At 46.4% G+C, this 27798-nt stretch overlaps 1 protein-coding gene across 1 annotated transcript in view; it reads left to right on the top strand.

Annotated features, from left to right (window-relative positions):
- SRPRA (SRP receptor subunit alpha) overlaps positions 1 to 27798 on the top strand; it is a 704571-nt gene that overhangs the window by 85515 nt on the left and 591258 nt on the right. The window contains exons 4-6 of the mRNA XM_069224516.1: positions 2954 to 3120; positions 19093 to 19255; positions 21825 to 21981. Of these exons, the coding sequence (XP_069080617.1) occupies positions 2954 to 3120; positions 19093 to 19255; positions 21825 to 21981 (487 nt within the window). The remainder of the gene's footprint in view (positions 1 to 2953; positions 3121 to 19092; positions 19256 to 21824; positions 21982 to 27798) is intronic.

The following is a 27798-nucleotide window of genomic DNA, read 5'->3' as shown; positions in this document are numbered from 1 at the left end:
GGCATTGTGGGTAAGAAAATGATGCGGGTGTATGTGAAGCACACCACCCTGGACCCACCAAGATGTTTAGTTTTCAGATGTGTCGAAGTCTTGTGGATTTGTCTACATAGTAGCGTCCCTTAGTCCAAAAAGTGCAGCCCTCACCATTCCAAGTGGGACGATTTTGAGAGTTAGACAAACTCTAATGGCCCAAATGTAAAACCAAAATAATCAAATGTCCTGTTGGTTGCCAATGGATAACATGTTTTAGTGTGCAGAGAACTGAAAGACTGTTACCCCCTTCAGTTGGGGTGGGGGCATAACCATGCTCATACTGGTTGGTGGCCTCCACCCCACAATTTTTTTTTCTTTAAATTTCCTGGCATCTAGTAGGCTTTCTGCCCCCCCCCCCCCCCCCCCCCCCCCTCCCCAGGGATTGGATCGGGGGTAATTGCCCCATTTGCTCACCAGTGGGCAGAACAACTTTGGCCCCATTTCTTTGGGGTGGGGGTATGGCCATACCCTGTCTTTTTTCATTTTATTTTTTTATAACAAATCTTCCTTGGTCTCTGGTGTGCATTCTGGCCAACAGTAATATGCCCTCATGAGGAGTGACCCTTGCCCAAGAGGCTGTCCCCCAAACAAAACACACCCACCAATACCTGGTGCCTAAATGGTTTCTGCCCCCCTCTTCCCCCCCCCCCCCCCCCCAGGCAGGTTGGCCTAATAGAAATAGGCCGATCTGCCCCCAAGGGGTCACTCCTCTTTTGTGAAATTGGATTAAAAGAAAAAAAAAACCCTGGGGCCAAGTGGTTTTCTGCCCCCTTGGGGGCAAATCAGCCTTATTAAAATAGGCTGATCTGCCCCCATGGGGGGCAGAAATGGTGTTAGATAAATTTGCCTCTGCAGGGGAGCAACCCTTGCCTAAGTGGTCGCTCCCCTCACGTGTAAAAGACCTAAAAACAAAAAAATCACTGGTGTCCAGTGGTTTCTGCCCCACTTGGGGGCAGATTGGCTTAATAAAAATAGGCCGATCAAATGCCCTAAAGGAAATATTTCACCCAGGGGAGCGATCCTTGCCTAACGGGTCGCTCCCCACATTTAAAAAAAAATAAAACAAACCAAAAAAAAGTTATCTCTGGTGTCTAATTATAATAGGCCCATCTGCCCCTGGTGGGTTGGGGGTAAGTAGGGGCGGAGGGGCAGAATTGGCCTTAAAATAACTTGCCCATATGGGGAGCGGCTCTTGCTCAAGGGGCAGCTCCCCTTATAAGTAAATAGAAGAAAAAAAACTCCCTGGTGTCTAGTGGGCATTTCTGGTGCCCGATGGCATTGAGATCAGGCAGCAGAAATTCTGAGACACACATCAAAGGAAAGGAAAAGCCTTTCCTTTGATGCCTCTCTTGCCCCCTCCACGTGATTGGAGGAGGAGGCAGCCTCTGATGAGGTCAGCGTGCAATCGCGCGCTGATGTCATCAGGCGCCATGTGTTGGAAGCAATTCTCCTTCCATCCCTGCCCAGGGGAGGGTGAGGCTAGCGCTTCCCCCATGACCTGGTACTTGGACGAGGCGTTACGTCCCTGGCGTCTGAGGGCCACGGCAACAGACATAACCACCTCGTCCAAGGCGCTGAGGGGTTAATTGTAATTGCATTTACATAGCGCATACTACCCCTTGAGGTGTTGAAAGGACAGTAATGTAAAAAAAAAATTTGCATTACGTTCGGTCTTAGTATGACTAAAATGTATATATTTGGAAGCTCCATTTTAGTTTAAGCCTTTTTGCGCATTGTAGTAGTCTATTTCATACTCCGTGTAATTTAATCTTAAAATAATGACTTACATATTCATAGTACTTTCTGTCCTAGGCTGTGACCTCGTAGCACTAAAAATACACAAATCACTATTCTCCACTGCACCAAGCAAGACTTAGGCCCTCATTACGAGTTTGGCGGGCACCATACTGCCATCTGACCGCCATTGCGGCAAGAGCACCTTCGGCTCTATTACAAGTTTCGCGCTTGGCCTGGCTGGGGGAAACCGTGTTTCCGTCTGCCAGCCAAGGGAGAACCAGGGCCTTAACATTGATGCCGGCTCGTAATCAAGCCGGCGGCAATGTGGCAGGTGCAGCAGCATCCGCCTTACTTTCCTATGCCTGTAATTCAGGCAGTGGAAAGCACGACTGGGCTGTCCATGGGGGCCCCTGCACTGCCCATGCCAAGTGCATGGGCAGTTCAGGGGGCCACCGACACCCCCGTTCCGCCAGCCTTTCCATGGCGGATTACAACTGCCAAGACTGCCAGGCTGTCAACTGGCGGCAACCTAGCGGTGTGTGGGGTCAGACCATGGCGGCTCCGCCACAGTCGTAATGTGGTCAGACCACTACGACCGCAGCCGTCTGACCGCCACCGCGCGTATGACCGTCTTAAGACTGGCAGACTTGTAATGAGGGCCTTAATTCTGTGGATTTCTGGTTGCACACAGACCTCTGCAGTGCATTAATTGAGAGGTTTCATATTGCACTATAATGCATTTCCCACTAAGTAACAACTTTATTATTTATTTTGTATTTAAGCTGCATGTTATTTTATATGTAGCTACCTAAAAAAGACAAAAAAACCTTATAGAATATTTTTTTTTTTTTTTAGCCACAACTTTGACTCCAAGCCAATTGGCCCTGCCCCAACTGAATACAGTATCACAATTCCAATACTTTTTTTTTAATGCACTTTGCCCACAGGCAGCACTGTTTAGTTTAGTGTTCATCAGTTTAATGAACATACTCTTTATATACAACATAGTTTTGTGGGTATGTAACGTTATCTTGTTCACTTTACCGTACCCACTCCCTGTCTCACCTCCTCAATCCCCCATCTACCTTTCCTGTGCAGTCCCTCTGACAAAACATAACAAGAATTGTTTGGTTTCTCACACCATTAGTGGCTAGGTAATGGTAGCCTTTGTCCTTCTTTTCAGGGAAGCAGAGGCGAGCGGCAGAGCCCAAGCCCAAGCTCCGTCTGCCATGAAAACCTTCAAACAGTCCCAGAAGTCCCAGAAAACTGTGAGGTCTATGATTGAAAAACCTGGAGAAAAGAGAAAAGAAAAGGAGAGTAATAAGAAAAGCAAACTGTCTAAAAAAGATGGTGAGTGGCATTGCCCTGGAGTAACGCAGAATTGCCTACAGACTACATATTTAAAAGATGATGCATCAGCTGGTGTGCCCTAAGCTTAGAAAAGCATCCTGTGGTTTGTTTGGTTTGTATCTACTTTCTAGTGTTTAATGATCTAAGTGAAAAATCATATGATTGTCATCCATCAAATTTAGAATTGAAATACTTTGTTCACTGGAATTGCAGACAATGGGATTATTGAAGCATCCCGCTTCATGAATGGAGTTAAAACGTTGCACCACAATTTGACAACTTGTTTTTTAAAAAAAAATTATATTTTTATCTTGTTGATAACAAACTTAAAATATGCCATTGAACATAATAAACTGAGACTGCTACCCTAATAGCTGTTAAATAATGTTTCCTCTGCAGATCACACAAACAGCAGTTATAAACTGACACTTACCAGGAGACATCTAAAAGACATCAGTAGAATGCCCTACCACATACCTACATTTTTGTGTATTTCTTGGAGCAGCCCCTCCCCATGTCAACACTTTCTTCTTCAGCAGTACGGAAGTCCGCTTTCCTTGCTCAGTTGGCAATGAGGAGGCAGGCCTGGCTGTCCCTGTAAGGGCAATTTTCTAACTTGCCAACCATTAAACCAACATTAACCAGTTTTTTTTTTTTTTTTTTTTTGGCCAAACTTTCACCCAAAGCTCTGTTATCCACAACAAACCCATCTTTGATTCTGCCATAAGTACCCAGTCATTCACTCTGGCCAGATTATCATGAATTTTGAGCCAGTAAGTATGAATCACCTGACGTTCACACACTATATAGAGAAAGGGAAGGCATGTTCCCAATTAGGACTCTGTATAATCAGACTTCTCTAACCAGATGCTTGTGAGCTACTGGTAGATCTCCAGCTACCTGTAAGCAGCTCTCTTGTGTACGGTCTAGCCTACTAAATTAGAAGCTTATGCTATGTTGAATTAACATATGTTTATCAAAATTAAAAAGCATGTATTCAAGATGAAAATGCATGCTTTTTCAGAACTCCTAATGTTTTGAGAAAAATGATCGAATTTGTGAAATATATATATAAAGATGATATTTTAGTGATCAATCATGCAGCATCAGGGAGCAGACTCGTGTTACTTGGGGACAAGTGGTATTACAGCTTTGGTTGTTATGCATTACCCATGTAGAGGCATTCTAAATTGAGAGCTTTTTTTTTATTTTTTTATTTTTTTATAAACTTTACTGGTGGCCACCATGTCTGTGGCACTAAGGTGATCATTGCTGGTGACCTTGCATCGGGTGATCACTACTGTAATCCTGTCTGATATTTTCACTATAATAAAAGTACTAACAGTAGTTCTAGATATTCATTGACCATAAGGAGCTCTTACTACTGAAAAGGTAGTAAGATATATATATTATTCTTCCAACCACTTGTTCCAGGACCAGTTTAAGTTTGAGTGGATTGACGTCTGGAATGTTTGGGGCTCCCTACCTGAATGTCCTAAATGCAGGTCTAATTTGGAGGGATCTGTAAAAATTGTAACCTACGTAAATTAAATTGCTCTTGTGATTCAATAACTTTATTCAGCAAATTTAAACACAGCCATAACATACAGGTGCAATTAATATACGAGATAAAAACAAAGAATAAAAACAATTTTATAAGGAGCAGATCAGCTCCTTCCATAATCGTGTCTAACACACAGTAAGCTTTCTGAGCTGGATTGCCCCATTTATACATAAAGCAACATTACAGCAAACATAAGGATTCCCAAGAGTAAACAAGTCACTCAAAGCGTTCCAGTCATCTCTGACCTGGGCAACAAAAATTGGTTTGAGGTAGTACCGCCTTAGATTGTGAACCATTGCATGGGCATGGTGTTGTCCAGTGGACAGGCTTTGATATTGGGGAAAGCAACCAAATGATGAACTGTACCCACTCATAATTTAGCCAGGACATAACCGTGCTTGATGATAGTAACACGTCAGCAGTAATATTGGCAATCCTCCGGAAGATTAGATTCCATATAAAAAGCGACAGTAGTTTTCAATCAATCAAAATTTTTTATAGAGCGCGCTACTCACCCGTGAGGGTCTCAAGGCGCTGTGGGGGAGGGGGGACATGGATGTTCAAACAACCATGTCTTGAGGTTCTTTCTGAAGAGCAGGAGGTCTTTGGTTTTGCGAAGGTTGGTGGGGAGGGACTTCCAGGTTTTGTGGACGAGGTAGGAGAAGGACCTGCCTCCTGTGGTGGTGCGTTGGATGCGGGGGGACTTTGGCTAGGGCGAGGTCGGCTGATTGGAGGTTGAGTGTGGAAGTTCACTCTTTCGTTGAGGTAGGTTGGGCCGGTGTTGTGGAGGCATTTGTGAGCGTGGATGAGCATCTTGAATGTGATTCTCTTGTCTATAGGGAGCCAGTGAAGGGATTTGAGGTGTGGTGAGATTCATTAGTGGCGGGGGAGGCCAAGGACGAGGCGTGCAGCTGTGTTCTGGATTCTCTGGAGTTTGCGTTTGAGTGTGGTGCCGGCGTAGAGGGCGTTACCGTAGTCTAGTCTGCTGCTGATGAGTGCGTGGGTGACTTTCTTCCTGGTCTCTGGGGGAATCGATTTGAAGGATTTTTGTGCAGTGTGTGTGGAAGCAGGAGGAGGTTAGTGCATTGATTTTCTGTGTCATGGAGAGGGAGGGGTCCAATGTGATGCCGAGGTTGCGTGCGTGGTTTGCGGGGGTGGGTGCGGGGCCTAGGGCGGTGGGCCACCAGGAGTCGTCCCTTGTGGTTTTGTTGGGGCCGAAGATGATGATCTCGGTTTTGTTGGAGTTAAGCTTGAGGTGGTTAGTTGTCATCCAGTTGGTGGTGTCGAGGAGAGCAGCGTGTAAGTAGGTTGGTTTTGTTGGTGGTGGGGTTGCAGGTGAGGGAGAGGATGAGTTGGGTGTCATCTGAGTAGGAGAGGATAGTGATTCCGTGTGATCGGAGGATGTTGATAGGGGGATCATGTAGATGTTAGAGTGTGGGGCTGAGGGAGGACCCTTGGGGGACTCCGCAGATGATCTTGGTAGCGATGGAGTGGAAAGGTGGAAGGCGGACTCTCTGGGTCCGGTCGGTGAGGAAGGAGGTGAGCCAGTCTAAGGCTTTGCGGCGAATTCCTATGTTGTGGAGGCGTGTGCGGAGTGTGTGGTGGTAGATGGTGTCAAAGGCTGCGGAGAGGTCGTGGAGGGTGAGTGTGACTTCTCGCCTTTGTCGACTTTGGACCTGATGTCGTCCGTGCACATGCGATGAGGGCGGTTTCCGTGCTGTGGTTCTTTCGGAACCCGGATTGTGAGGGGGCGAGAGTGTTGTTTGCTTCAAGGAAGTGGGCTAGGCGGGCGTTGACTAGTTTCTCGGCAACCTTGGCGGGGAAAGGGAGGAGGGAGATGGGGTGATAGTTGGAGAGGATCTCCGGGTCGTCTTTTTATTTTTTTATTTTTTTTATTTTTAGGAGAGCAGTGATTTTCGTGTGCTTCCAGGGGTCTGGGTAGGTGGCGGAGTCGAAAGAGGAATTGATTATGTTGCGGAGTATGGGGGTGATGGTTGGGCTGGCTTTGTTGTAGATGCAATGTGGACAGGGGTTGGAGGGGGATCCGGAGTGAATGGAGTTCATGGTTTTTTCGGTTTCTTCGTGTGTGGTGGGGGCCCAGGTGGTGAGTGTGGTGTGGGGGGGGGAGGGGGTCATGAGTGGGGGGTTGGGTTGGGTGAGTGAGAGGTGTGTGGTGGGTGTGTGTGGTATGTGTCCAGGATTTTGTGGTGGAAGTGGTTGGAGAGGGCGTCACATAGGGGTTGTGTGTGTGAGGGGTCTATGTTGCTGGCTTTGGCAAGTTCATTAATGATGGTGAAGAGTTCTTTCCTGATCTGAGAGTTGTTGTCAAGGCGTGTCTTGTAGTGATCTCTTGGCGGTTCGTATGAGTTGGTGATGGGTGCGAATGGTGGTTTTAGGGGTGGAGAAGTTGGTTGTAGAGGGTTCTAGTCGCCAAATTTTCTCAGCTTGGCAGCAATTGCGCTTGGAGTCTTGGAGTTCGCGGGTGAACCATGGGGCGTTCTTGATGCTGTGGGTGGCGATGTGTTTTCTGAGGGGGGCTAGTGTGTCTGCGCAGGTGGTGATCCATTTAGAGAGGTTGTGTGCTCCTGTGTTGGGGTCTTTGGTGTGTGTGTGTGTGTGGGGGGGTTGTGAGCCAGTTGGGAGTTCAGGCATTCTGTGGGGATCTTGTCCCACATGCGGTAGGGTGTGGTGTGTTGATGGTGGTGTGTGTGGGGGGGTTTGGTGAAGAAGTGGAAGCAGTGGTGGTCAGTCCAGAGGAGTTCGGTGGTGTGGGTGTAGGCTATGTGTTGGCTTGAGGTGAAAATTGCGTCGAGCGTGTGTCCTGCTGAGTGGGTGGGTGCGGTGACCAGTTGTTTGAGTCAGAGGTTGTTGAGGTTGTCTATGAGGGAGATAAAGTTGTGGTCTTGCAGGTTTTCCAAGTGAAAGTTTAAATCACCGAGGAGGATGTAGTCTGTGGAGGTGAGGGCGTGCGAGCTGATGGTGTCGGCGATGGTGTCGCAGAAGGCGGAGCGTGGTCTTGGTGGTCTGTAGATTAATGTACCTCTGAGGGTGGAGTTGTTGTTAATGTGGATCAGGAAGTGCATGTTTTTTGTGTTGTCGATAGTGTCTTGGGAGCTGGTGGTGACTTTGATGGTGTCCCTGTGTAGGATAGCGAGGCCACCACCTGGCCTGTTGAGGCGTTCTTTGCGTTGGAGTTTGTATCCCTTGGGGGTGGCGATGGCTATGCCGGGTTCCGAGGAGGGGTTGGTCCAGGTTTCCGTGAGGAAGGCGATGTCAGGTGAGTGTGATGTGATGAGGTCCCAGATTTCTATGGCATGTTTGTGAAGGGAGCTGGTGTTGAGGAGCAGGCAGTTGAGGTGGCTGTGGTGGGTGGTATTGGTGTGGTGCATGAGGGTGTTGTTGCGGGGTGTGTTCAGGGTGTGGCTGGTGTGCGGCGTGGCTGGTTGGTGGGGGTGGGGACAGAGCAGGTGAGTATTGCGTTGGGGGTGTTTGTTGTCGGGGGTCGCTTTGGTTGGTGTGTGGTGTGAGGGATTAGGAGCAGGAGAAATGACAGGTGTGGCAGGTGAAGGGGCCATGAGTGTGTGTGTGTGTGTGTGTGCGTGTGTGTGGGGCTGGAAAGGGTGCAGATGTGGCGGGGGCCTGGGTTGAGTGAGTGGAGGGTGAGGGGGGAGTAGATTTGTCTGAGAGGGCCAGGGGGACTGGCGCTTGGTGAGGTCTTGGCGCAGACGGACTTGCCTTTGGCGCGCCAGTGGCGTGCCCACTGCGCGACCACGCCGCGTCCCCCGTAAATGGGGGGGGGGGGGGTGGCAGCTGAGAGGAGGGAGGGCTGCCCGAATGGGAAGGCCGGGGTGGGTGGGGCCGCAGGGGATGGCAGCGGCGGGAAAAATGTAAAGAGAAACGGAGGGGAGAGGCGGGAGGGGCCGCGGGTACGCAGCGGCTGGGGAGTGTAAAGAGGAAAGGACGGTGAAGAGGAGGGGGGAGGCGGGAGGGGCCGCGGGGACGCAGCGGCTGGGGAGTGCAAAGGAAGAGGAACGGACAATGAAGAGGAACGGATGGTGAGTAGGTGGCACGGGGCGGCGGAGCAGGGAGTGACCTGCCTGCTGAAGTTTTATTCATTTCTCACATCCTACATTCATATCTGTTTAAACAAGGTCGACTTGATAACATCTTTGACAATGGATAAAACTTTAAGTGGCTCCTACAGGACAGACGAGTTAAATAGGGTACTAAAAGATGCATTAAGATTGGAAAGGCAAGGAATCCTGGAAACCTAATTCAAAGTAAGGCAATCTAAACTAATTAACTTAGTGAACCCTGTTTCATTTTTGGACCATGTGGGAATCCAGAGTAACAATGGTTTGAATAGGACCACATCCTCTAGATGCTGTAAACCAACCTTTTTGTGTGCAGTAAGGGAAGAAGCGGGAAGAGGTAGGCACAACAAGCGTATTAAGAAAATATTTTTCTCTACCCATAGAGGGTTACTGTCAGTAAAACCATACAGACCTTCTCCAAAAGTGGCAGTAGACACCCCTCTAGCTTAATATATATTTACCATTTCCCTAGCTGGTCAGCTACCCAGTTTATGGGAAAACCTAAAGATCCCATGACAGTCCCTGCTCATCTCTGATCTAGTATTTTGGACATGCTGGGACCAGTTGCCATTACTGGAGAATGAAAATATCAGAAGGATTTAACACTAGAAAATCTAGGTGTTCCCAATAAAGAAGAGTCTACGTTTGTTTTTCTTCCACATACCAGTGGCTACGTTTTGTTTTTGTTAATTACCAGTTTTTTGGAATCCATAAAAGCCCCAAATCCATTCATCAACTTCTGCAGGCCAATGGGTGTCCTTGATATTAAAACCACTCCTACAGTTGACTAAATGTTTCGTTGCAGTAGCTACCCCAGATATGTGTCCCCCCACCTTGGCACTTGAAATATCATCCCAACCTGAGAAGCTTTGGAGTTGCAGCTCGTCTGCTAGCCATTGTCCATAACAAAGGGGGAGGAGTCCCCCTCCATAAACTTACCATGCCATTTCTTAATTCCCAGAGCCTGGTGTCAATAGGCCAGCGTGACCTGGTAATCAAGGACAGGTCTCCCAGTTACTATGTAGCAATACATTTGTGATAAAAGGTGTGGTACACCCATAGTTTGTCTCTCTAACTTCACTGTGGTGTCACCCCTTTCTGTGAATACCCAGCCATTTATTGTAAGTAGGTGGGCTGCCTGGCAGAAATGCCTGATGTTTGCAAATCGTATCCCACCTTCGTAAGGTTCACTGTATTTACTTATTAAAGGGTACCCCCATAACTAATTTGTGATTAAGGACTTAAAAGAAATCCATGGGGAGGATGTAAGTATACTTTTACAGAATATATAGTAGTGGTAGTGCTATCATTTTAAACAGGCCCCTTTTATCTATCAACAATATAGAAAAAACACTCCATGCCTACAAACGAGACTTCAGCTGATTAATTTGGGGGTTAAAATTCAATACCCAGAGAAGTGTTAAATCGAGTTATATACATATGAAAGATATTTAAGAGGTAGGAACTTTCACTTGAAGATCACCATCTACACAGTGTATTTTGCGTGTCCATTATTGGGAATATTAATGAACTCTCCCAGTTTGACCGTAAGGCCTGAGTCGCCCACTCATATTTTGAATAATTGCATAATACGTGGGCTGTAGCATTCAAGACTCCACACATACTCCATACAGCAAGATATTATCAGCATTCTATTCATGGTCTCCTCCTATTCTCATGCCCCCAAATCTGTGCAGCAATTCTCACCCACTGCAGCAGAGGTTCCATCACAGTGGCAAACGAGCTGATTGAGAGGGCAGCTCTCCCCCATGCCCTGTTGTATTGGATAGGTGGGAGTAAAGGCTCCATTCACCTTCACCATGACCCACGGGCAAGCGTTCAGTAGTTTGACATTGTCCCTGAATATCGGACTAAAGTTGACCTCTTAAGGACTCCGTGAAGAAAGGACCACTTTACAGAGTCAAAAGCTTTCTCAAAATCTATTGAGAGCTGAACCTTTCCATCAGGTGATTGCTGTGCACAGGCTAAGGCAACCTGCAAACATCTGATGAAGTGCTTCGTTCTCTTGTTGGGCATGAGCTGGTTCTGGTCCCATTGTATGAGGGACTGAACACATCCGCTAAGCTATTAGAGAGCACCTTTGTGAAAATGTTTCGCCGCACAATAGTGCGACTGAGATGTGCATGTTAACAATGGATCAGGTGCATGTGGGGCGAGTGGAACTGAAAGTAGGAATCGGATGATAGACACAGGAGATGGCAGTACCTCTGTCTAATAAGATCATCTCCTGGAATATTAGGGGGATGCATATGATGTCCAAACATTATAAAGTGTTCTCATACCTACAAGGGAGAGGAACCCACATAGCAATGTTACAGGAAACGCATATGACTGCCAAAAAGGGAGCTGCTTTATAGAAACGCTGAAGGGGCCAGACATATTATACTACATAATCTGCTTATGCTCGGGGCACACTTACATGGATCAATGCAGGTGTCCAATTCCAGAAAACTAAGTCCTAGACCCTGAAGGCCACTTTGTAGCAGTCACAGGCTGACTGGGAGGCCTTCATATAACACTTGGTATAGATGCACCTAATTCTGGAACAGGGAATGTACCTGATGACACTCTCGGATACACAGGCCCCTTAACTGTGCCACACTGTGTTGATGGGAGGTGACTTTGACTGTGTCACAGATCCCAGCAGAGACCGATCTCATGCCCCTCTCCATGTCTCCCTGGTCCACCACACAGCTCGTACATTTGCAGACTGGCAGAAACGTTGGGACCGTTTAGATTCCTTGCGCCACCTCTACTTGCAAGAGTGGGACTATTCCTTTTTTTTCCCCAGCCTGCATGAATTAAACATGCACCTGGACACCTTTCTTTGAATCCTGTAGGCCCATAGACCGGTACAAGGCATTGAATATCTAACAAGGACACTATAAGATCATAACCCCGTCCTTTTACAATTACACTGGGAATTAAACGGACCCTGCATATCGACTTGGCAGCTGAAACCTGAGCCCTTCAAGGCCCGACCTATCGCGAGACAATAGGAACCAATACTCGGCAATATTTCGCAGAAAATACAGACACAGCTCTACCGCCCACCCTTTATGCTGAGGGATACTTTCAAGACTGTGACCTGGGGACACTGTATAGCTGAATCTATGGGAGTCCGGCGTATGCTGCTCCACAGGATCACGGTAGCAGAGCACAAGTTAAGGGACATACAAAAACAGAGACCTGGTCACACTGAGCTGCATAGAGCAGCCCTCGAAGCAAAACGAGGTGCGGCTAACACCGAGAGACCCCGCTGTTTCGATTATAAAAATTACATTACGGGAGTCACATCAGGGGCCTTCCTAGCATGGTTGGCAAACTCAACCAAGAGGGAATCGCCGATCAAAAGTTTAAAATTGGAGATGGGCAGTGGTTGTATCCAAAGAGGCAATCAATCTGCATTTCCACAGCTACTTTGCCAACCTCTACTCAGGCATTACCCAGAGCACTGAGGCTCATATACAGACCTTTTCTAGAACCATTATCAGCACTGGACCTTACTGAGGAAGTAAAAGAGGAGTTGAGGTGGGGCATTGAGCTCCCTGAAATTAAGGCGGCCATAAAGGGTTTAACTAGGGGGAAATCCCCCAGTACAGGCTGTCTACCCATCGAATTTTATACAACATATCAGGTCGTTTTGGCTTTGAAACTTGTAGAACTATATAAAGTGGCCAGAGATCAGGGTTTTTTGCCTGAAACAACTTCGGAAGCATTGATAGTCCCATTGCTGAAACCCGGTAAACCGGCGCTCCCCAGTAAAGCGCACTGGCCTCTATAAATGCTCGATACAGACTATAAATTTCTTAGCCGAATACTGGCCACCAGGCTTCAAACTCTCATGAATCGCATAGTCCACTCTGATCAGGCAGGGTTAATAACGAAATGGAACACTGCACAAAACATTAGGCACCTTCTAATCTTGATGGAATCTGGCATTCCAGTTAGGGAATGGTCTGAAGTGTTGGCGGTAGATATTGAGAAGGCCTTTGGCAGCCTTGAGTGGAAATACCTATATGGTGTGATAGAATGCTTGGGGTTGGGCAACAGCTTTCTAAAGTGGACACGACTGCTGTACATTGATCCCAGAGCCAGAGTACACACCGGTGATAAGATCTCATACATATATGTGGTAGATAGGGGAACAAGACAGGGATGCCCCTGATAGGCCTTAGTATTTTCCCTGACTGGATCCCCTTGGCTGTCATGCACAGAAAGGTCGCTGGTAAGAAGGGTTAGCATATAGAGACACCACCCATCATATAGACCTCTATGCAGACGATCTAATGATGTTCCTCCGAGACAGTTCTCTTGACCAGGGGGCGCTCCTGGAACGGTTGGGATCCTTATAAGGTCAGCTGGCAGAAATCAAAATTAATCCCTATGGCAGAGAACACACGAGCCACTATAGACCTTGGGCTTGACTCCTTGGGAGCCCAGGTGCCTACCTTATCCAAGAGTAAAAATGTACCATTCCCGAACAGACCGCCAAGAAGGGAATATAGGCACAGCAATTAGGGTGCTAATATCTAACCTGGAGTTTTGGAGGTCGCTTCCACTGTCAGTGATGGTAAGAGTGGTAATACTAGATAGTGGCCCTCCCGCGACTATATTATTTCACAGTCCTTCCGCTTTGGATTTCCGCAGCAACGTTCCGGGAATTGGACTCCATTATAACTGCATTCCTATGGAGCTTAGGGCGATGCTAGGTAGCGCTCGCAACAATGTAGCGACCAGCCAACGAGGGTAGACTGGCAGTTCCCAATTTAGAATCGTATTACTTGGCTGCACAAATGCAGTGGTTTACGATGGATGGCAGGCCGGATAGCACAAAATGGGGACATGATCCCACTCATCCCAGACCTGTTCCACCTAGCTAGGTTTCTACTGAAAACTACCTGCCCCGCACTCCCCGACACCTCGGAGCTTCGGGTGACGTATAAATACTGGAATAGATGTCTTCAAAAAACAAATGCAAGGGTACCATACTCCCCTGAATTACAGATGTCTATGCTTTTATCTTTACCTCATAGCAGGACTGGGGAGGCTTAATGGCCTGGGTTGCGGCAGGAGCAATAAAGATAGGAGACTTTTACCGAGACGGGGGACTACTTCCCTTTGCTGAGTTCCAGCAGGAGTTTGCACTCCAGCGGGGGGCCACTTCCTCTTGTGCCGAGTGGTCACCTTGACATTTCGGAAACACTGGCGAACCCGACAGCTCGAACTGCACCCATTTGCGGCCTGTTATTACATGGTATTATAGGTTGGCATCTTTAAAGCAGTAACATATCCATACAAAGCAATATGAGTTAACTTATATTATGGCCCCTCGAGCCCTTGGGGGCTAAATGAGAAGATTCTCGTAGAGTTCTGCTACCGGAGAGAGATAGGGAGTCAATAGTCGAAAGGATACCCAAAGGGTCCAGAAATGCACAATTTAAATTAATCAATTTCTATGTGTTTCACTAGATCGTATCTCACCCCTGGGCGCCTCTGAAAACATGTTAACATTGCTGAGGCGAAATGCCTGAGATACGGGGAGGAAGAGGCAGGTTTTTTGCATAAGTTTTAGACCTGCCCAAATCTTACTAATTATTGAGGGGTAGATAACTACATTGATGGCTGAAGCCACATCACAAGACATTCCTTGCACAACAGAACATTGTCTACTACACTGGTTCCCCCCCCCCACACCCCTAAGAATAAGGCCATAAGTAGGTTTCAGCACTTAGCATTTATACTAGCCAAAAGAGAGATAACAAGAAACTGGAAGATCCTGGGGGAGGGGGCCAGATTCCATTGCTGGGGGTAAAAAAGCTGGAAAAGTGGGCATTGAGTGAGGGGGAGTGGAACTGTATTGGGAAACTAAACAGAGAAGAGGTTCCCCTGACCTGGCCAGAGCCTGGGAGCTATTGATTGGCTGCTTACAGGACACTGGCCAAACCTCACCAAGAACTACACTATCTCTGAGTGCTTCCCAATGTTGAACCCTGCTACTGATACACGCATACAAGATACCATGGACATGCACCTGGTAACCACTGCCCCAAACCCACTATTTACTTCTGTGCTATGATGCGTGCACAAAAAGAACACATTACTAAACTAAATTAGGCTCACACCTATATCGGGGGCGGGGGGGCTCTGCATAGGGAGGAGGGGAGGAGGCAGATGTAACAGTTTCAGCATGTTGTACTATGAATGAATCTATGACCAACTACAATATATTGTAATGTTACTGCTGAGCTAAGCACTGTAAACCAATAATCTGTTTAAAAAAAAAAAAAAACTCCATGAAACAAGAGACTGCCCATATAATCCTGAAAGTTAATCTAAAAAACGACAAATTGGAAAGTAAATATTGACTTCTGCAAGAGAGTTAGTTGAGTCTCATGCTAGTTTGGATTAGAGAGGTTTAAGTAGGATGGAAGGGCATTATGGGTTGAGATGTAAGCTTATATGGCTGTCGAGGATATATGTTCCATTGAAACACTTGAAAACCCAATAAAAGTTTTTGTGGCAAAACAGTGTTGCTTTATTCTATTCCCAATGAGCTGGGCACTTAAGGCTTCTGGAGCTGGTTGAGAATTAATGGCTACTCGGGGCTTTACTCTCTCGGAAAATAGGGACTGCCAAAATGCCTAATGTTCTGCATTGGAAGACCCCCTAGGGTGCTCTTAAGCGCCTCTCTCGCGGCCCTGGTTCATTTCTCTCTCTCTTTCAACCACTTCTCGGTGTCTGGGGGTTATTGCACCTTCTGACACCATAGCTATGGCACTTTTTTAATCGGAACAAGCCACAAATTTATAAACCGGACTGTTTCGACAGACACAGTAAGAGGCCCAGCACGCACATCCTGATGTCTTGAGCTATCTGCCCACGAGTTCCCTCAATATTGTGTAATGTGCATCCAGTAACATGGAATCACTTCATAGGACCACTCTGTGTATGAAGTCTGCATTGGGTAATTGGCAGTGTGGACAAATATCTGCTGATCCAGTGCACATTTTTGCCACAAATCGCAGCTTCAAGTACATTTAGCTTATGTAGCCATTTATGTTGAATTTTAACAATGTCTTACTTTATTCTGATAGGTTTACACTACTCATTTCCTCTTCTCTTTGTATTACCGCTCACTACTCTGATTCAGGCTTGTGAGTCTATGAAAGATTGAGTACTTGAGAAAAAAACAAGTTACTTACATGTATACTATGGTTCTCCGTTATTAATATTTATCATAGATTCACATGCATCCCTCCCTCCAACATTAGCTTACCACTCTGAAGACCTCTTCTTTTCATTTTTAGAACACTTGGGCTTGAAATCCGAGGTATGGTGGCCCCAATAGGATAAGGATGCTTCAGGGGCTGCGTTCTGAGTCTTAGTTTTGGTTCTTCTAAAACAGTGTGAATTGGTTAACAATGTCACTTAGTTCTTCATATTGCTTTCACTGCTTCTCTATGCACAGCTTGTGAATATTACAGTGGGACTCCCACTGCGCGGATGGGAAGATTTAGGCATGTGCATCCATGAGAGAGATCTATAGTGGAGACCCACAGTGAAGTAACTTTTTTTTTTTTTTTTTCTTAAGGTTTTTCCTGCACAGCACTTGCCCTGTGCTTGGAAAACCTTGTGTAATTGGGGGGAAAAAAAATCTTAAAAGGGGCATAGAGCCCACTCAATACTTAACTTTACTTGATATTGGTTGGCTCCCATGCCACTGTTGTTTCCTTGCTTCCTATTGGTCAGTAGATCCTTCTTGGCTCCAGCTTGCTCCTGGGCTTCTACTTCGTCTCTGCTGTTTAGCATGGACAAAGTACAGCTTCTTGTGGCAAGTGTCCTTCCTTCCACTGGCTGCAGGCTCCTGCAGGTACAGCCTTGCCGTTCATTTACCCGTCTTTCAGTCATACTTTTTTTTTTTTTTTTTCCTCCTCCATGCTCTTCAGTATTTTTGTTCCACAGTCCCAACCTCCCTTCTAACACTGTGTACCCTTGGTCATTAGCTTTGTTTAGTGACATTGTAGCACACATTACTCATATAGATTTCATTCTGTGTGTGGTGTGTTTCCTACTCTTAATTTGTTGTTCTCATCTCTGCTATCTCTGCAGCCTCTTTCCCAATACTTACCTTATGTGTGCCCTTTTACTTGTCACTTAAATTTATAATGTATGAATAAGCTGCAATTGACAAGTGTGTTTGGAATGCATCTTTGTATGTGCTTTGTGGGTGGGATATAACTGTGTATTAAACAGTCGGAAACAGAGGTGAGCGAATTTGACATTTGTGTGCATCTGAGTCCGCGGGTGAATGTAGGAGTGTATATTAAAAATGGAGACTGTGTAGGGATCAGTCTGTGTTGTGAGTGTGTTCGCAATTTGTGTGTCTATGTAGACTCCTTCGAAGTCTAAAATGTATGCAAATCCGTAGGTGAGTGTTTGGGTGTAAAATGTGTTTTTCTTTGTATTATACATGTTTTTTGCATACAAGAGCTTGCCTTTGTGTGCATGTGTACCTTGTAGCATGGTAACCCCTTAAGTGTGTCTGTTGGCCATTGGCTGTCTCGGGAGGTAGATGAAGGCCCTTCTGGTGCAGAGCATGAAAGGGATTCCTTCATTATGTTTTCATCTTGGGCTGCTTGGGAAGAGGTTACCCATCAGCCTGAGCCTCTTTAGTTTTTCTTTTAGTGTAATAACGCTTGTCATGCGGCGTCAATGGGCTCATTTCACTTTCACTGCATCAGTGCTCGGTGGGCCTATCTCAGCACCCGAGCACTGTTTGAGGTGGGAGAGGTATTGTTGGATGGAATGGGGAGAATCTCCCTTTACTGTGTTCTCGGCCCAGGGGATCCCTGCTTGGGGATCGCCATAGGAAAGCTAGTCCTAAAGAAGGATCCACCCTCTAGGCAGAACGGATGTTGGGGGAGCAACCCCTTGGGCAAGGATTTGTACTCGCCCCCAACCCAATACTGTATCAGTCTTTCTGCCTCCCCCTTTGGGGGTGAGGGGGTAGAAAGACCACTCTGCACCAGAGGTGGGAGCTGCCCACTATTTGCATGCCAGTGGCCCCCACCCTCCCGAAAAATATGCTGACTGCAGTCTCCGTACACCCCCTCCTCTTCCCCCCCAGGTCCAGATGGGGGTGCCGGGTAGCAGAAAGCCTACCAAACACCAGGGGTTAGTATGAAATATATAGGGGTGGGGGATGCCCATCAAGGTCATGCCATGCCCCCACCCCAAAGACGTATGCTGACAGACTCTGCCCCCTGGGGGATGAGTGGTGGTGCAGATGAGGCTCATTACCCCCTATCTGCCACCCTCATCCCAAAAAATGCTGAGAGGATAAGAACGCCACCCATCTTATGTGGTTGGGCCAAGGGGCACGACACAAAACACCCTGAAGAGCTACGTGGAGAGATCAGTGATGGGGGTTACTGCGGGATTTGGGGCTCCGCCCATCCACCATTAATGGGAACATACCAACTACAGATATATTTTGGAAAATTGGACAACCAGAGGATACCAGAATGGTGTGCCTTGTGTGGATCCCACAAGGTCCGAACCATGTTGCACAGCAGCCCGCGCTGTGCTTGTGCATAACTTATTGAAGGCTATAGTTTCCGTTTTGTTTATTGTTTTAAAGGGATTACGTCACTCCTTTCAGTCAGATGTGTGTTTAAAACCAAAAGGGGAAAAAATAAAATGTTTCCTCATACAGGCAATGTTTTCTTTGAGTTTCTCTTTATAAAAAAAAGCTTGTAAGGAAAAATGTTCCGACATGTTTGTGGAGTTATTCTACTGTCTAGGGGGTGTCAAGCATACCATGTTTCAGAAATAAAGGTTCTGAAGGTGAACAAGGAAGAATTTGGCATTTTGATCGGGGCAGTAAATGCTCAGCACACCAACGTGGGATAGGTAGATTTTACTTTGACCTTAAACTGCACATACTCTTTGTTCTTGGGTATTTCCCTTATAAAGTATGCCGTTACAAGTTGTTGAAGTTGTGTATTCTTCTCTGGTACATCATGAAAGTAACAGTTAATGCAGCTTACTAGAATTTTCTGTCTTGTAGTTCATAAACCTGATTGCTTATATTCTAAACCTGGTTTCGATTTTCTTCAGAGGTTTTTCTAAAGACTTAGTAGTTTTTAGTCAGTTCTACAGACATAATCTCCATTGAGGCAAGATCCTGGTTCCCAGAGCTGAACAGAATACATATAACATAAAATGTTTCCTGTGAGAGCATTTTGTATTAATTATATTGTTCAATACATTTTTCACCCTCTTTTTTAGTGACTGTACCAGAAGTAGCTGTTTGTGCCAGTAAAGGGTACTCATTTGCAAAACAAAATCCTCCTGTTGAATTGGACCGTGATGAGCTGACCTCTGAAGAGATCATCCAACGTAACAGACAAAAACTCTTCAGTAAATATGCTAAAGGTGGAGAGAAAGCAGTGTGAGTGACAGCAGCTTTCATTAGTTTGATACATGCTCAGCTTCGATATGTAAACACGCAGTGGGACAACATATGTGATTTTGATTGGCAATTGATCCTATGTAGTCAGAGATATCCATAGTTGCCCAATTTTAAGATGGCATTCACCCAATAAAAGTGGTTATCCTGTATTGTCAGTTACCTATTTATTTTAATTACTGTTGTGGGTTTTGTGGTAGAAACTGTCTGCATATTAATGTGATGACAAATAGTATCTGGTTTTGTCCTTTATGCTGTGTTGTGGTTACTCAAATAACAAGCATTTGCAGTGCAACAGGTCTTTACATTTTCTTGAGTTAGGGCTATTGGCTTTGTAAATTCCCAACTGGACTTTTCTTGCTACATACATTGGTCAACCCCGCTTCATAATTTCGTCTCTTCTTCCCATATAATTCCAGTGGCCCTGCATATAACTAAAGCACTTCCATTTACCTTCCTCTAGCTATAGCAAAAAATTAGCACGCTCCTATTTAGCATCCTAATTTAAATCTGTCTTACAAATGCCCAGCCTATTTTTCAAGCAATATTTGCTGACTGTGAACCCCCCAGAAGGGGGAATTGAAGTGGGATGGGGCAGTGCTTCAGATGTTGGGTGGGAGGAGAGATGTCTAATTTGGTGCCCAAGAGACTGAGTCAGTGAGTCAGCCGTCTTCCATGTCGGGTCATGCATGCCTACTGGAAGAGCACCACTGATTGTGTTCATTTAGTAGAAAGAAAAGTAGGCTTAAAATTCCAAACAGTTATTTATAGCTCCTACTGCCGAAGTTTTCCCTCTTGGTAGCTTTCTAAATAGAGCTACTCCTCAGTAGATTGGACGCCATTGCACCAAAATACTGCAGGTAGTGAAAGGGTCCTCGTGCACCCTTTGGCTACCCATCGCATCACAGGATTGACTTGTCCTGCACCCTTACCCTTTACATGTCTCCTATTGCCTGCTGAGGGGCTACGCTAAGCAAGATTTGTGGAAACAAGAACATTAACAAGGTGTTGAAAGTTTTTGTTTTTAAAAAAAATATTTTGCTGGTGTTGCCCTCGTGACCCTTCTGGCATCGAGTAGCACAGACTATGCAAGAGACACCAGAAAGCAAACTGTGACTAACAGCTGCTGAATGGAGTGCCTTTTTATCAACCTTTGAAGGATGAAAGAGCGAGTCTGAATCATGTCAGTGTGCTACAGACCTGCAAACGTTGATCTTCAGGACTGTCTGCAGCATGTATGTTATGTCCTTGAGCTTCTTTACAGTGACAACACACTGTCTTTGAAACGTTATAAAGAGCTGTGCGTATTGATTGCTTACGGATACGAGGTCACCATAAATGAATAATTCACATTTCTTTGCTTCTGTGTCATCTGTACAATAGGTTTAATGGAATAGAGTATTTTGTTCCATCATAGCTTTGAGCTTGTCGCTAAGCATCCATGCTATGGCACAGCCTGCATTTCTCTGTGGCATTTTGCGAAAGAAGCAAATATTTCGAGTGAAAAAGGGCAACCCATTGAACTTCTTTTGACAGGTGTTTGGTGAGACCACAATGTCATTGCTAAAAATATGCAACTACTCTTTACCTCTGCAAACTGAAAGTGGTGCGGTTGTGTATGAAGTCGCAATACAGTACATGATTTACACAATCAAACTAAGTTGAAAAATTCTAATATGACTTATTCTCTCTATTACCCCGCGGGGATAAATTTGTAGATATTTGTTTACTGGAAATGTAGAGAAAGCAATGGTTATTACAAAGGGAAATAAATGGAGATTACGCATCAGTACTGCCGCAACTGCTGTTAAGGACTCTTGTGAACTAAGCTCACCAAACCGACGTGCATGGAAGAGACACCAAACGAAAAAAGGTGGCCACTAACATAAGATGGTATTTTGTTCCTGGGCATAATAGCGTGAAAACTGTTGAAATAAACTTTTAAGAAACGTATAATGGGCAACTACATGGGTGGGGCGGTGGGGACGGCAGACATGGGTAAGAAAGTGAGGGACGGAAGGGAGGTGCTGGGTGACGGCAGGGCAAGCAGATTCAAAGTGCCATGAGTGCGAAGGGGAGAGACGGAATTAAAAAAAAGTGAAAAGTAAAATAGTTGACATAAACAAGTCAGTTCAAAGCACCACCGCCGCCATGAGCGCGAAGGAGAGAAGCAAAAGGAAGAAAGTTTGCTTGCAGTCAAACATATTGGCAAATGTGCAATTATCCATGTAATGGGTTTGGTCCCCAAGGGGGACATGTAAATATCTTCCAAAAATCCGATACACCAATAAGCTGACTGTTTTTGGTGATTAAGGAGGAGTCCTGGTCAAATGCCTTAATGGTAAGTGTACTTGCTGGGTGTTTACTATATTGTGTGCCTTGCTACTCAGAGTTTTCAACTTGGATTTGATGGGAAGGCTTAACCTTTTAATGAGGGAGTAGGTGGAGCACACTATTGTTAGAGCCCAAGGCTAACCCTGGGATGTATGCCTGTGTGACTTCATGCTTTTCCGATATGAATCTAATATTTAATATGTTGTGCCTCCCACAGTAAAATCACAAAGCCAGAAATTCCGAAAAAGAAGGCGAAGCCACCACAAATATGGGTCCCAGGATCCAACCATACCAAAGCGCTTGATTATAGTGACCCTAAAGTTAATGGAAGCACAGAAGAGGTGTATACAAGAGCAGAAGACATTGCTGCCCTGGTAGGTTCTGGTGGGTGCTGTGCTGGGATTTTCGAAAACTTTGTAGAAATGTTTTGCAGCAGGTGCTTCATCTTGAAACAAAGTACAGATTTGTGACATTTTTAAGTACCATACTGATAACTTTTATTAAAATGTTTACAGAAAGTAATGCAACAGTGAAGCCTTACATTGCCATTGTAGGAAAGTACCATCTTGCCTGGCATGTTACCCCCATTTTTTCACTGTATATATGTTGTTTTAGTTGTATGTGTCACTGGGACCCTGGTAACCCAGGGCCCCAGTGCTCATAAGTGTGCCTGAATGTGTTACCTGTGTAGTGACTAACTGTCTCACTGAGGCTCTGCTAATCAGAACCTCAGTGGTTATGCTCTCTCATTTCTTTCCAAATTGTCACTAACAGGCTAGTGACCATTTTTACCAATTTACATTGGCTTACTGGAACACCCTTATAATTCCCTAGTATATGGTACTGAGGTACCCAGGGTATTGGGGTTCCAGGAGATCCCTATGGGCTGCAGCATTTCTTTTGCCACCCATAGGGAGCTCTGACAATTCTTACACAGGCCTGCCACTGCAGCCTGAGTGAAATAACGTCCACGTTATTTCACAGCCATTTTACACTGCACTTAAGTAACTTATAAGTCACCTATATGTCTAACCTTTACCTGGTAAAGGTTAGGTGCAAAGGTACTTAGTGTGAGGGCACCCTGGCACTAGCCAAGGTGCCCCCACATTGTTCAGAGCCAATTCCCTGAACTTTGTGAGTGCGGGGACACCATTACACGCGTGCACTACATATAGGTCACTACCTATATGTAGCTTCACAATGGTAACTCCGAATATGGCCATGTAACATGTCTATGATCATGGAATTGCCCCCTCTATGCCATCCTGGCATTGTTGGTACAATTCCATGATCCCAGTGGTCTGTAGCACAGACCCTGGTACTGCCAAACGCCCCTTCCTGGGGTTTCACTGCAGCTGCTGCTGCCAACCCCTCAGACAGGCATCTGCCCTCCTGGGGTCCAGCCAGGCCTGGCCCAGGATGGCAGAACAAAGAACTTCCTCTGAGAGAGGGTGTGACACCCTCTCCCTTTGGAAAATGGTGTGAAGGCAGGGGAGGAGTAGCCTCCCCCAGCCTCTGGAAATGCTTTGTTGGGCACAGATGTGCCCAATTCTGCATAAGCCAGTCTACACCGGTTCAGGGACCCCTTAGCCCCTGCTCTGGCGCGAAACTGGACAAAGGAAAGGGGAGTGACCACTCCCCTGACCTGCACCTCCCCTGGGAGGTGTCCAGAGCTCCTCCAGTGTGCTCCAGACCTCTGCCATCTTGGAAACAGAGGTGCTGCTGGCACACTGGACTGCTCTGAGTGGCCAGTGCCACCAGGTGACGTCAGAGACTCCTGCTGATAGGCTCCTTCAGGTGTTAGTAGCCTATCCTCTCTCCTAGGTAGCCAAACCCTCTTTTCTGGCTATTTAGGGTCTCTGTCTCTGGGGAAACTTTAGATAACGAATGCAAGAGCTCATCCGAGTTCCTCTGCATCTCTCTCTTCACCTTCTGATAAGGAATCGACTGCTGACTGCGCTGGAAGCCTGCAAACCTGCAACATAGTAGCAAAGACGACTACTGCAACTCTGTAACGCTGATCCTGCCGCCTTCTCGACTGTTTTCCTGCTTGTGCATGCTGTGGGGGTAGCCTGCCTCCTCTCTGCACCAGAAGCTCCGAAGAAATCTCCCGTGGGTCGACGGAATCTTCCCCCTGCAACCGCAGGCACCAAAAAGCTGCATTACCGGTCCCTTGGGTCTCCTCTCAGCACGACGAGCGAGGTCCCTCGAATCCAGCGACTCTGTCCAAGTGACCCCCACAGTCCAGTGACTCTTCAGTCCAAGTTTGGTGGAGGTAAGTCCTTGCCTCACCTCGCTGGGCTGCATTGCTGGGAACAGCGACTTTGCAGCTACTCCGGCCCCTGTGCACTTCCGGCGGAAATCCTTTGTGCGCAGCCAAGCCTGGGTCCACGGCACTCTAACCTGCATTGCACGACTTTCTAAGTTGGTCTCCGGCGACGTGGGACTCCTTTGTGCAACTTCGGCGAGCACCGTTTCACGCATCCTCGTAGTGCCTGTTTCTGGCACTTCTCCGGGTGCTACCTGCCTCAGAGAGGGCTCCTTGTCTTGCTCGACGTCCCCTCTCTCTGCTGGTCCAATTTACGACCTCCTGGTCCCTCCTGGGCCTCAGCAGCGTCCGAAAACGCTAACCGCACGATTTGCAGCTAGCAAGGCTTGTTGGCGTTCTTTCGGCGGGAAAACACTTCTGCACGACTCTCCACGGCGAGAGGGATCCGTCCACCAAAGGGGAAGTCTCTAGCCCTTTTCGTTCCTGCAGAAACCTCAGCTTCTTCTGTCCAGTAGAAGCTTCTTTGCACCCGCAGCTGGCATTTCCTGGGCATCTGCCCATCTCCGACTTGCTTGTGACTTTTGGACTTGGTCCCCTTGTTCCACAGGTACCCTAGATTGGAAATCCACAGTTGTTGCATTGCTGGTTTGTGTCTTTCCTGCATTATTCCTCTAACACGACTTCTTTGTCCTTAGGGGAACTTTAGTGCACTTTGCACTCACTTTTCAGGGTCTTGGGGAGGGTTATTTTTCTAACTCTCACTATTTTCTAATAGTCCCAGCGACCCTCTACAAGGTTACATAGGTCTGGGGTCCATTCGTGGTTCGCATTCCACTTTTGGAGTATATGGTTTGTGTTGCCCCTATCCCTATGTTTCCCCATTGCATCCTATTGTAACTATACATTGTTTGCACTGTTTTCTAAGACTATACTGCATATTTTTGCTATTGTGTATATATATCTTGTGTATATTTCCTATCCTCTCACTGAGGGTACACTCTAAGATACTTTGGCATATTGTCATAAAAATAAAGTACGTTTAGTTTTAGTATAACTGTGTATTGTGTTTTCTTATGATATTGTGCATATGACACTAAGTGGTACTGTAGTAGCTTCACACGTCTCCTAGTTCAGCCTAAGCTGCTCTGCTAAGCTACCATTATCTATCAGCCTAAGCTGCTAGACACCCTATACACTAATAAGGGATAACTGGGCCTGGTGCAAGGTGCAAGTACCCCTTGGTACTCACTACAAGCCAGTCCAGCCTCCTACAGCCATATATTAAAAAAAAAAGAATGTAGAACATAAGCATTATCCAAACTTAGTATTTTCCCTTTAATTGATGGAGGCTCCCAACAACTTTTCTTTTCACTTTAGCCTTTCTTCCTTAACCTAGCCTAAACCTATCTCCTCTCCTCTCTTCCACTCGACAGTCCAACTATTGCTTAGCATTACATTATCAGAAGTAGTGCTGTTCTGAAGTTGTACTTGGTGTAGGTGGTAATGGCTTAGTCACACTAAACTTGCTTAGCCCGCTGCCAACTAAATTGCACTCACAATCAGATATACTATGTCTAGCATGCCTCCATATCGGTGAAAATGTTGTTTCCTTTAGGCCCTATACTAAATATTGTAGGGCAAGCAGTCAGTATTTTCAGTAGATTGACTGATTACTCTCAAAGCTGAGTTCTAGTTTCCTCTCACCATCCAATAGCAGACCTTTGCAACCACACTTGAAATGTATGCTGTCAGTTACCACGTACACTCAGTATCGTTTGCCTTACAGCCAAGAGTAGATGTGAAATGATTTTCCCGACCTGGATTCCAAAAACATGCATTTCATGTGTCTGTTGAACTAGGAGAATAGCTAACAGGGTGGTGGGCCTTTTGTCACGTTCATGCTTCAGGAAATTGTATCCAAAACCTCCTTCCAAAAAAGTCTCACTATGGGACATATCCTTGTTGTTTATGATTGATTGTTCCTTCTATCCACAAGCCTGATCTGCAGTATTCAGACTTATTTTGTACACCATGTGAAGCGTGTGTGAAATTAGTGATTCATCCAAAGAGGTTTGTAATGGAGAGGTCTATAGCCTTTGCACCAAGAGCATTATATTGAATACATTGAAGTTTGCTATATTTGTCTTAAAATCCACAATTGTGTTTGAATACCTAACACCCCTAGGCTGACTGTGGGCAGGCAAAGCCAGTGAGATATCGTATACAAATATGGTAACTTGTACGTTCGATGGCATATGTTGCTGCAGATACACATGTTTAGCACAGTCCGCTGCCTGGTGTTGGGCTCGGAGTATTACAAGTTGTTTTTCTTCGAAGAAGTCTTTTTTGGTCACGGGACCGAAGGACTCCTCCCTCTTCGGCTCCATTGCGCATGGGCGTCGACTCCATCTTAGATTGTTTTTTTCCGCTGTCGGGTTCGGACGTATTCCTTTTCGCTACGTGTTTCGGTTCGGAAAGTTAGTCAGAATCTCGGAAGAAAGCGTCGGTATTGTTCCGTTCGGTATCGGGATAGTTAGGTACATCGACACCGATCATCGGAAGACTTTGGGGTAGCTTCGATTCCCCCATCGGGGCCTGGTCGGCCCGACCGCGTGCGACATCGAAGCCGATGGAACGGACCCCGTTTCGTTTCTGCCCAAAATGTCACAGTAAGTATCCTTATACAGATCAGCACTTGGTCTGTAACTTGTGCTTGTCCCCCGAGCACAAGGAGGATACCTGTGAGGCCTGTCGAGCCTTCCGGTCCAGGAAAACACTCCGGGACCGAAGAGCCAGGCGTCTACAAATGGCGTCCACGCCAACAAAACAACGTTTCGACGACGAAGAGGAAACTTTCTCGGTTCCGGAATCAGAATCCGGAGACTCCGACGTCGAACAACAGCAACAAACAGTGAGTAAGACGTCGAAAATTAAAACCATCGAGAAGACAAAAGCCCAGGGGACGCCACTGCCAACAGGCCATGGCTCGACCCATAAGACCGGCGACCCGTCGAAGGCGCCGAAAAAGGGCACGCCCATAGCGAAGACACCCGACTCCGGTTGATGGACCGCCATGGAGCAACCTCGGAGCCGAGATAGCGGCTCCGAGAGGCAAAAACAAGATGCCGGCACCGAAAAACCTCGGCACCGAGACACACTGCCGAAATCCACAAAAATTCTGTCGGTGCCGAAGCCGAAAAAAGATTCTCTCTCGGCGCCGAAAAGTTCCACACCTTCATCCTACACAGAGGAACAAGGAATAAGTGGCCAAATGCACAGATTTGGACAAGAGCTCCAAAGTGTAGAATCAGACTACACACAAAAGAGACTGTACATCCAGCAAGACACAGGGAAGATATCAACCCTTCCCCCAATAATAAGGAAAAGAAGGATCGGACTTCTTAAGGATGACGCACAACCACAAGCCAAAGTGGTTAAAAAAGTCACGCCTCCGCCCTCTCCACCACAACAGGCATCGCCGGCACAAACACCGCCACAAATGCACTCACCAGCGCAAACTACCATAAGTCAAGATAATCAGGATCAAGACGCTTGGGACCTATATGACACCCCAGTGCCGGACAATGATCCCGATTCATACCCCACAAAGCCGTCACCGCCAGAGGACAGTACCTCATACTCGCAACTGGTGGCTAGGGCTGCAGAATTCCACAATGTCCAACTGCATTCCGATCCTATAGAGGATGATTTTTTATTTAACACCCTCTCGGCTACACATAGCCAATATCAATGTCTCCCAATGCTACCAGGGATGTTACGGCACGCAAAACAAATTTTTGAAGAGCCCGTAAAATCAAGAGCCATCACCCCAAGGGTGGATAAGAAATACAAACCACCACCCACAGACCCAGTGTTTATTACTTCGCAGTTACCACCTGACTCCGTAGTAGTAGGGGCAGCT

The sequence above is a fragment of the Pleurodeles waltl genome, chromosome 3_1 (assembly GCF_031143425.1).
Source record: "Pleurodeles waltl isolate 20211129_DDA chromosome 3_1, aPleWal1.hap1.20221129, whole genome shotgun sequence".
Lineage (NCBI taxonomy): Eukaryota > Metazoa > Chordata > Amphibia > Caudata > Salamandridae > Pleurodeles > Pleurodeles waltl.
Note: the sequence above shows the minus strand (reverse complement) of the source record. Positions and strands in the feature narration are given on the sequence as shown.